The sequence below is a fragment of the Apteryx rowi genome, unplaced genomic scaffold, assembly GCF_003343035.1.
Source record: "Apteryx rowi isolate R43461 unplaced genomic scaffold, aptRow1 scaffold_318, whole genome shotgun sequence".
Lineage (NCBI taxonomy): Eukaryota > Metazoa > Chordata > Aves > Apterygiformes > Apterygidae > Apteryx > Apteryx rowi.
Window position 1 is genome coordinate 706,300 of NW_020449619.1, and position 11,159 is coordinate 717,458.

General features: G+C 39.0%; 1 protein-coding gene across 8 annotated transcripts in view; it reads left to right on the forward strand.

Moving 5' to 3' along the window:
• The window catches only part of NCOA6 (nuclear receptor coactivator 6), a 36,235-nt gene extending 31,793 nt beyond the window's left edge, over window positions 1-4,442 (forward strand). For 2 of the 8 annotated variants that reach the window (XM_026070745.1, XM_026070741.1), the window contains 2 exons: window positions 411-583; window positions 2,554-4,015. In XM_026070745.1, the coding sequence (XP_025926530.1) occupies window positions 411-583; window positions 2,554-2,609 (229 nt within the window). In that variant the 3' untranslated portion in view covers window positions 2,610-4,015. Of the gene's footprint in view, window positions 1-105; window positions 1,408-2,553 lie in introns of those variants that run through there. The other 6 variants (XR_003254353.1, XR_003254354.1, XM_026070746.1 and 3 more) reach the window with 6 other exon arrangements.
• Window positions 4,443-11,159: the final 6,717 nt, after the last annotated feature.

An 11,159-nucleotide genomic window follows, 5' to 3' on the forward strand; every position in this document is an offset into this window, starting at 1 on the left:
CATACTCACTTAAGAGTTCATAATTCTTCCTTATGTTCATCTGCAATTTCAACTCTGTATTCCCATATCATAGCAGTTTCTAATTAACTTGTTTGCTTTTCCTAGACTTCAGTAATGGTGGCACCTGTGGAAAACAGAGCTGACAATTTATAATGCATCTAATTTCTTGGTCTTCTAATGTTGAAAATATTCTCTTTGAGGACTTCTCAATTCTGTATCCTCTGATAATTTTTAATAGAAATGGACTATACTCTGGCTTACTCAGGTCATTCTTCATCTGATAAAACTTCCAGTATCTCTAGCATTTCATATCTTCAGTGCTAATAGTCCGGAACTGGTACCTGTGTTGGTCCATCCTCCAGCTTGTCTGAGTTGCATAGGAAAACATAATCCTTCTTACACTTCATCAGAAATATTTTGTCCCACTTTATTAGTAATGAGACAAAAGAGAATTGTGAAAAGTCTAAAACTCCAAGTAGAAGAAATTCAAGAACAGAGGATTCTGCTGCTTCACAAGAAACTGTAGAGAATGGACAACGCAAGAGGTCCTCCAGACCAGCATCTGCATCCAGCACTGCAAAAGGTAAAATGCACAGCCATCATTACTGTGGAGAGGGCAGGAAGTGAAGTACTTCCCAAAATAATAACCCTTTCAATAACTGGGTCATAACTATGGTTTACAGCTTGTAAATATTGTGTGCTTTTAATTCTAGTTTCAATGATTTAGACACAGGTTGGTGTTAAAACATTTACATAAATCTGTATTGGCAGTAAATTTTGTTGTATGAATTTTCCATTGTTAAATTTATGGGATTCTTCTGCAGTACTAATCAACGTAGCATTCAGAAATCTTGCCTGGCTGAAGTAGAATTCTCTTGGCAGAAATGTGTTGGCATTAAAAGGTCTGTACTCAAGCAAAAAGTGACGCTTTTTTTTCCTGAGGTCTGAAAGACATGAGACAAATGCTTAAGTCTTCCCTAGTGCATGGTCAGCTTTTGCAAAGCCAATTGCTCTTGTCCCAGCATGCTGTCAGGATGGCGGTCTGAGAGTGTAGAGGAGTGCTGTGTGCTAATGCACAGATCCTCAGCTGTTCTTTCCAAGAACATACAAAATCCTAAAGTTACGGTTATTAACCCATGGCATTAGCAGTTGCTGACGTGCCTTATTTCTCTACGGGTTACAACCTTTAACAAAGGTTAACAAACGCAGCATTTGTGTGATATACGCATTCATTACCAGAATGCATGGTCCACAGTGCCATTTTGCATTTCTGAAGCTAACTATGTCAGCTCCTTATGTTTAAGGGTCAGAAAAGTTCTGATGGACGAAAATTGTGCGAGAGGGTAGAGAGACCGTCAAGAGGAAACATTCGACCAATATTTTAAAGATAACATACAGAACAAAGAGGTATTAATATAAAATTTTTCTAAAAAGTTGAGTTGAATTCAGCAACCATTTTTGATCCTGAAGATGCTAAAGTTTGGTGGTAAGAATATTTGCATTTTAAGAGTTTCAGAGAACACTTCCAGTTATATGTAATTGTGTAATGACTCTCAAAGATTACATGAAGGGACCTATGTGTTCTGCAGTTTAGTGGCTGCTGAATTTAATTAAATTTGCTTCTTGTGGCAGGATTGCACAAAATAATCTAAGGCTGTATTGTAAAAATAAATTATCTTTCATGATTGTGAAGAAGAGTTTGAAAATGTGAATGAAATGTAAAATTGATTCAGTAATATCTTGTTGAGTTTGAGGCAACCTGAAACAATGGGTCTGAAAAGTGTGACTAGCCCCACATATTGTAATGAGTAAACCTAAAGATGACAACCAGTGGCATGTCAAAACCTGAACATGGGAACATTAAAATACATTAAATAATACCAGAACTAATTTAGATTTTTTTTTTGTACTGACTGTATTATTCATTTACCTCTGTAAGTAAAATCATTGTTTTTAAAACATGTATCTGAAACTGCCACAGTATCCAAGGGTTTTGCTTGAAAACATAGTCCAGCATACCAGGTAGTACCCTGGGCTTTGATTTTCACATCTCCATATAAACAACTGTCTACTTCAAAGTCATAGACAAAATGAGCAAAACAAGACTCTTTTGTGCAAGGGCACAGTATGAATGATTACACTTCAACAGCTACATAACTAAAGAGGTTTGCCACTTGTGCCTACTCTGTTCTACTTTTTTATTAGTTATGATAGCTTAAGAAAGCATATTTGTTTTGTATGCTCCTGGCCTTCACCCAGATGTCTATGGTTGCATATACAGGTACATTATCTGTGTCCTTAGAAAATTACTAGACAATGTTAAAGAGAATGCAGAGTTGGGAGAAAATACTTTCTGAAATATAGGCTGACAAAGGTCAATACAAGAAATGGCACTTCTGAAGAACTTAAATATAGCAGAGAGAGAAAGGTAAATTTTGACCAGTTTGTGTATAAATTGCCCTTCCTAAGTATCAGGAAGGAAAAAGCAGAAGGATAATTATAAGGAAGAGTATGAAATGAAAGTCAGCCCTAATCGTACATCGAACACTTCAGTTTGCAGGTTTGGGGTAGAAGCAGATGTGAGAATACTGGTAATGTTCACAAGGTAATGGTGACTTCAGAATTGAGTGACTGGAACAGCTACTGAATGATGCTGAACATTTGCCCATTTGTTCTGTCAAACAGAGACTTTAGCAGCAGCAGGTAATACTACAGCTAATATTGGTGGTGACCAAAGTATTTAAAAGTAGCATTATTGCTTGAAAGGTGGACTCCTCTGACTGTTAAGTCATATCTGTTAAGATGCTTTACTTCTGAAAACTGGTACTGTATTGGTATTTTCACTTCTTTGAGTACCTTTCCAGCAAGGGCTGTTCCAGCATTTACTGTAGCTTTGGATTTGTTAAATTTTGAAGCATTTTTAATATAACATTTAATAGGCGTAGAGTTGTACCATTGCTTTTCTAGTTTTAAAAGTCTTGCAAAATTGTTCCCTTTTGATTCTAAAACACACACAGTTCTAATAGTTTTGAGAAAATATTGTAAAGAGCCAAAGATGCCTTGCCAACATTTAAAATCGTATTTTTAAAAAGTCTAAAGATGCAAATATGCTTAGTCCTTACTCGATTCTCTTTCTTTTTTGTTCTAAAATGGAAACTTAGTGCCTTGGTAAGTGCACTGAAAATGTCATCTGGTTTCACTGTAGCTTCTGTAAGTGCTTCTGGTTGTTCTGTTGAAGTGCTATAATATTATGTATCTTCCTGCATAAGCTGTTTTTCTGTGAATCATAATGTACACTGAAGAGACTTGTTTTCCAAATGACCTGACTTTCCAAGGACTCAAACAAATAGACTCTCAACTTGCGTGGCAGACTCCGAAATATCTTTTAAGATTTCCTATAACATCATCTCCAAGTACTGTGCTTGGATCCAATTTATGTAGTTTGTTTCCAAAGCTGTACTTAATGTTTCATGGAGGCTTATTTTTGTGTTACGGCTGAGCAAGTTGTGGCATGTGGGGAAGTAAAGATAAAGTATGGTAAAAATACATGACTTGTGTTTCTAAGGCCATGATATTAGGACTTCATAAATGTTAACCTCCTAACACTGAAATTCTGTCCATGTGTTTGTAACAGAAGTTAGTGGGAATTTTGCATTGTTGTATTGCTGCTAATGGCTGTAATCAGGATGAAGGGTCCATTTGTGTTAAGTGCTGTGCAAAGTCAATCCCTGTTCTGTGGAACTCATGGTCTTAAGTTTTCACTCTAAGATTTTAGAAAAATAAAAGGGCAATCTGTGCACCTCTCATGAATGGCTTACCAACTTAGTATCCATGCTTTTTTTCTTCTCTTAATTTCAGAAACGAGTGCCAGTGCAATGCAGTCAAAAAGAAGAAAATCCAAGTAAATTACTGCATGGAAACATGAAACTTGTAAATGAGTGTGAATTTACCAATAGCAATTTTGAGCTGTGATTTTTCTTTTTTAAATAAAGTTCTGTACAGTAAGTCATTTTAATATTATACTGTTCCCAATAAATGATTTTTTCTAAAAAACAAATAGATATAAAAACTGGGTTCCTGTAAAAACCCTCTGGATTTACAAAGTGAAGTCCAGTGTTAGCACATTAGGTTAATGTGTTTTTAAGAAATGGGAGGGGAGGGGAGGACAGTTGTAAATTTATGTTTCCACTTTTCATAAACAAATTAGAATACAGGGTTGTCATTTTTAGGTATTAAAATAATGTATTGTGCTGTTGTTTAAGTACTGTATGTGAATAGCAGTAAGGGGTTATAAACAAACCCAATCTTGTTTGGAAATGTAAATAATTTTATTATATAGTAGATCTGATGTATTTGTTGTAGAAATGGACCAGTGAAACAAAAATAAATTTAAGGGTTTGTATAATGTGGAATCCCTAATGCTCTAAATAAATGTTATTGTCCTATAATTTGGGTCGTATTATTATTAGCAGCAGCAACAAACATCATTACAAACATCATTCCAAACATGAAGATCGAATGGATTATTTAGAGCTCTAGGCCTACAAGTTCCTTATATGGAGCTTTAGAAAGGAATTTGTTTAACCACAAATGAATTAACTAATGCAGCTGTTCTTGCAAAGCAAGAAAAATATTCAAAGGCCACCCTCCAGCCCTCAGGATATGTGCAATGAATACATATTGAGGACATCGAGAACACAGCTCTCCCCACAAATAAAGCAGAAAAATGCCTGTCTATGCCCCTAGAAACTGGGACCCTGCTCTCAGCAGAACATGGCACAGAAAAATGCTGTATGAAATGGCTTGAAGACTTTCTGAGATGTGGTAGCCTAAAGTGTATTTATTTGAATAACTATACTGCCATCAGTGGTGACTTGTTTGTATGTACTACCGCAGAAAGTAGGTCAGCCTTCTAGTTCAAGGAAGCTCTTACAGTAAGAAATTGAGAAGCAAGTCTTCCTAGATTGCTTGTTGCTTTGTGCACAAATAGATACTTTTACTTTTTTTAAAAAGAATAAATATATATTTTGCATGCACATATACACTTACATATATATATATATGTATGTATAAAGACTGGTTAAATATAAATTATCAGGTGATGCCTCTTATAAGGACAGAAATTATCTATTTATGCACCAGGCAGTAGACACTGAGGGAGGCTAACTTCTCCTGTTCCTCAGTGAGAGTTTGGATGCTGTCTGGCACCAAAAAGTCAGACTTCTGTATGGGAACCATGCACTTTTCCTAGGCCCAAACCTGGCAATGCTATGTTCTCCAACACCCCTATCCTCCCCTAGATAGTCACAGTTCTCATACTTCCTGGGGTTTAGTATGAAATTGGTTTCCACAAAAAGTATCTGCTACTATAGTGTGGAGGTATACAGATATATATGCCTGCATCCATATGCACACACACACACACACATAAATCACAGTTAGTAGGAAGCAGACTGAGTTTCTGAAAGGGGCCATTTTTACAACCTCCAGGCTCCACACTCTTTCTTAAAAACGCACACCCCCCATCTCCATCTTTAGTTAGCCAGTTAACAAAATTGCTTTTATTTTACATGTCAACCTGTGTTAAATTGACAGGGCAGAGTTATGCTAAGTGTAGCAGGACTCTAGCTGGCTTCAGTGGAGTCGAGAGGCTGTGTTGCAGTGCTGCTCCTCCTTGTCCTGTCCACTGAATCTGCCTGAAATTTAAGGGATGAGATTCAAGCATCACCTGCTTCCACATTGTTCTGTGCTTGGCCTCACTGCTGGTATTTCCAGTCAAGCCAGCTGTGAAGTTTTTATAAATGAGAAACTGGACAAAGTCCACAGACTGAAGGTTCATCTTCACAGGTGTTCTGTGGATAGGGAAATGAATATACAAAATCTAGTTTTTTTTCATTCATGCTGCATAAGGAGAAAGTTATATCCTGCTTTAGAGTAGCTACTTCATACTGTGGTTATGCCTGGCCAGTTCTGGCCTTAAGATAAAAAGATTTCTTTTAATATCCTTGCTGTTTTTATCAATGATCTAAAGGCAGAGATTGTATGCATGCTCATCAGGTTTGCAGAAGACACCAAGCTGGGGGAAGCAGTCAATGTACTCCAGGGCAGGGTCACCTTATAGGGGCATAGACAGGCTAAAGGAATGGGCTGACAGGAACCTCATGAAATTAAACAAGGGCAAATGCAAAGTCCTGCACCTGGGAAGGAAGAACCCCTTGTAGAGAGGTACCCAGACCCCTGGTACAGGCTTGGCAATGACTGGCTGGGGAGCACCTCTGCAGAAAAGGCCCTGGGGTCTTGTGGAGAGCAGACTAAACCCAAGTTAATAGTGTGCCTTAGCAGCCAGGAAGGCTAGGGTGCTGGACTGGATTAACAGAAGTGTAGCCAGTGGATCAAGGGAAGTAATCGTTCCCCTTTTCTTAGCACCTGTTAAGACCACATCTGGAATATTGTGGCCTGAATTGGGCCCCTCCCTAGAAATAACTGGGCATTGGAATGGAGATTGTGGGATCTCTTTCTTTAGAGATTCTCAAGACCTAATTTGACAAAGTCCTGCACAGCCAGAATTTGGTTTTCACCCTGTTTTGAGCAGAAGGTTGGACTAAAAACCTCCTGAAGTCTCTTCCAACTTGAATTATTCTGTGATTTGTCTCCCAGTGCCAATTGTCTAAAGTATGCTGTCTGGTTTTCCCATGAGAAGGTTTGTCCAAGTTCTCTTTTATCTAATTTTTCATTCTTGACATCTAACCTAACAATTCCTTGAAGAGCCTTTCACAAGAGCTGGGGAATCTTGGATGCCAAGTCAGTGTGTAACACCTAGAGCATCCCTTTGCTTCATTCTGCTGGAGTAGTTGGCACAGAGTTTTACTGAGGCAGGATGACACTGCTGGAGGCATCTCATCCAACCTCCTGCTCACACAGGGCACCTAGAGCGGGTTGCCCAGGACCATGTCCAGTCAAGGTTTTGAGTATTCCCAAGGATAGAGACTCCATGACCTCTCTAGGCAACCTGCTCTTGTGTTCACCCGCCCTTGCAGTAAAAAAGTTTTTTCTTATGTTTATGTGGCATTTCTTGTGTTTCAATTTGTGCCCATTGCCTTTCATCCTATCACTGGGCTGAGAAGAGTCATCTTTACTCCCCCACTCCCATCAGGGATTTATACACATGGATGAGATCCCCCTGAGCCTGCCCTTCTCCAGGCTGAACAATCCCAGCTCTCTCAGCCTCTCATCTATCAGATGCTCCAAGCCCTTCTACAATGATCCCAAGCCCTCTAAGATGATTAACTTAGAGACATCTCTGTGCCTCTCAGTTTTAAGGACGACGGTATAAATGTATCAGTACTTTGTGTGTTTGGAGGTACATCTGATGCTGTAGAGACAGTTGGGCACTTAAATTGGAAGATGTTAGAGCCCTGCAGAACCAGCTGATGTGGGACTCAGATTTTCCTGGGAACCAGAATCTGCTTTAGCCCTTTCATTCTTCTACCAGTTTTAGGGCTTGTTAGTGCGGGGAAGTCTGAAATGATGGCTTGGAAAACCCCCTCTCCTGTGCATGCTTTCCTCCAAAGGCAATTTTATTAACTTGTCACTGAAAGTTATGGCATTGACTTTTATAAGCTTAATTAAAAAAAAAAAAAAAAAAAAGAAGAAAATGTGTCCTACAAAAATATACATGTATACATCTTTCTCGAGGCCTTAATTCTCAGTCAGGAAAAAGGGCAAAGTTAAAAAAAAAAAAAAAAAAAAAAGCTTTTTGCACCTTGGAAACAGTTTGTAAATAGGTTTACTTGCAGGCTTCAGAGAAATACACATAAAATAGGCTTTAAATATATTTTTTTATTTCTTGTGTTTTTCCTTTATATTAGATTTTTTTTTTCAGTCAAAAGACAGCATTACAACCTAACAACCAAAACCATGTTACATACACACAGGCACACTACATAACATATTCCAGGCAGTCATGTCCTTCAGTCTCTTGACACATGGCAGATGTTTAAATGATGTCCTATGAGAAGTAGGCATCCTTTCTCTACTAACCTTCCTTACATTGCTTTAACACATAGCACACAGAAAGAAAGGACATATTTTGTTAAGTTTCGACCTAGCTTTCAGTTCTACAGCATTGGTGATGTAGAAAATGTGGGGCTTTTTTGTCTTCTCGAAATCCGATTTTCGAAGTTGTCCCACTATTGTAAGGCATACAATAGAGTCTAATCACCCTTGGGCAGAACACGGCTGGTGGAGGACTGCTGTGTGTTAATCTGCTTGATCGTTCCTCTACAGGGTACATACCCTAAACAGGTCAGCTGCATATGCACTCAGTATTTGCTCCTCTTCAGAGCAATGGTGGGATGAGGGTAGGGAACACAGCTGGTAAAAACAGAAAATAATGTTCTCAAATGCATTTTAAGGTTTAAGGCAACCCTTTCAGCCTAAATACCACTTTCTCTTTAGACAAGCATTTGAAAGAAAAAAAAAAAAAAAGGATATTGAACACAGTCTGTTTTGGCGAAGTGCTGGTGGTAGTTATGTCACTAATAGTCTGTCTTCATGCACAGACTGGTGAGGAATCAGGTTTTAGGCTGAGCTTTTCAAAGCTGTCTAAGAGATTTAGCAACCAAAGTGGTCGGCCTTTTAGGGAATTAATTAATTCTGTTGGGTTCTCTGAAAATCCCAGCATCTACTTTTAAAACAACATAAAAATGCAGAAATGTTGAAGATTTAATTCCCAGTCATCTCTTGCATAGGACTTTTAACTATAGTTCACTGATTTATTCAAGTTCTGCAGTCGTTTTAAAAAAGATGACAAGCCATGAAAAAGGGTGAAAGGCACATATACAGTCAATACAGCATGGAGATGTATAATGCATATAGATGAGTTTTACAAGCAGAATACCTAGTTGTAGGGTTGATATATACAAATAAAATATTGCAATGCTCAATTGCTACAGTACGGTTATATTTATGATACAATAGAAAAGACTATTACTAATTACGGGTACACCTTAAGCTGTTGCCTCATCCCTAGAGTTCCAGAAACAACTGCGATGAGCCAGAGCTGAAGATAAAACCTTCAGTGAGATTGGGCATAGGTGTTACCAGCTTCTCAGACAATTGGAAGAAAGATGAATGTAGAACAGGCTCCCCTATGTTGTGCAACCCATTTTTAAGTTACACACTGGAACTTACTGTGTTTGTTCCCTGCCTCCATTTGCAAGGAATAAAATCTTCCACTCTCTGCAGAGATGATGGAATACTGATACAACTGAAGCTAGCGAGAGTTTTGTTGCTTGCTGTAACAGAGCCAAAGCTTTACTTCAGTGTATTTTTCTGTTACAAGATTGCACAGTCGTGGCTGGCAAAAGGTGTGCAGCAGATTCCCTCTAACAACACTTTGCTAGCTGTGGATATGGGGCTGGAAAAGCTACATCTACTGATGTAGTCTGGTAGCTATTAGCTCTGAGTAAGTGAGTTTAGACGGGTGTACACTCTGTATGTCACCTCCCTGTTTAAAAAAAAAAGGACTACACATTAAGAGACATCTTGGATATTAAATGGAGCTGCTCATCTTTTTCATCCTCATTTTTTTAAGGAAAGAAAGTTAGTTAATGAAAGAAAGACTGATTAACTTCATGAAACGCAAGGCCTCTTGTAAAAGCTAACCCTGTTTTTCTGATGATTGTCAAGAGCCATGTCAGCCTGTGGAGGGGGAGCAAGCAGGTGACGAGTGCTCCCTCCTTCGGATGGCCTTCTGGAGGAGAGCAGAGGCAGAAGACAGCCTCTCCTATGGTTTTGAGGGTTTGTAAGCCTCTCACCAAAAAAGAGACTTGCTGACCATGTAGGGCCTCTCCTACCATTTCATCCATCCGTGACCCTAGTCCCACTGAGAGAAGCTCTGTTCATGCCAGTGGGATAAGGACTGAGCCCTTGAGGACACTGGGAAATTATTCCTAACTTGGACATTGCACTGAACAGATCAGAGAGAAATGGGCGGAGGTGGAAAGCTTTCCCTTGTCCACATTGATTTCACTTTACTTCCAGAGGAAGACAAGCCTCAATGCAATCAATTCATCAGCCTCGCTTAAGGCCCTGTATGTCCCCGGTTTGTCTGGCAGCACAAGTCTCCCAGAACAGAGAGGCTCCCCCGGGCCTTGCGGAGCGACTGTTACGTGGGCCTGACTTCAAGCTTGGGCAGGGGCTCAGATCACTGCAAGAAGCAACGACAAGGAAGTCTCTAGAAATAATTGCAAGGGAGGAGAAGAACTGGCGCAGGGAATCTGAAGGGAGGAGGTGTGAGGAAATGTTGCTGGGCTGTTGTCACATCCCTCCCTCTGCCGGCAGCCATTTCTGATGGCAGGTAGGAAAAGTCACAAGCCAAATTGAAAGCAAATCTGTGGAAACAATGACAAAATGGTATTTTCTAGGCTGTTGCTGATCCCCTATCTAGCGTGAACATGGCTTAGCAAGAAGTGTTTGCACCAACCGCTCTTTTTTAAAGAGTCTCAGGAATTTCAGTTGCTCACTTTTCACAGTGAGTGGGAAAAGGTGGCCCTAGAGCTATCTTCTGTTGTGACACAACGTGAAAATGCTGAGAACCGTTTTCTTGAACTTCCTTCACTTGAGCTCTCCTATCACATTTTACTATGGATATGTTTTCTAGTTATTAAATAATTTAACATTTGGGCATTTGTTTGTTTGCTTACTTTTAAATAAATTCAGCTCGAATTTAATTTCCACTATATACAGTGGACTGGAGCTATTTATCCTACATGGGAGCAATTTCAAAAATGTCTGATTGAATTATAAAATCTCAAAGGAGCACTTTTACTTCATTTCTTTATTCTGACTGGTATGACTGAATATCTAGTGGATTTTTTCTCCCCAGTGAGGCTGAATGGAAGAGAAAAAAATATTGCTAAGATGTAAATGCAAAGTTATCTATTCATTAAAAGTATGCCTAGAGAAACAATGAAGATTCCCATGGAGGTAATCTTTGGGATGAGCTATGTATTTGCATTTTCCATTATAAAAAGAAAAGCTGACTCCCATGGAAAGAATTGTTTTCCTTCCAGACTGAGCTTTTACAACAGAGCAAATGCTTTTAGAAAGTATATTCACGGGTGCGAGTTTCAGAGTACTGGATGAGCAGGTCCGTT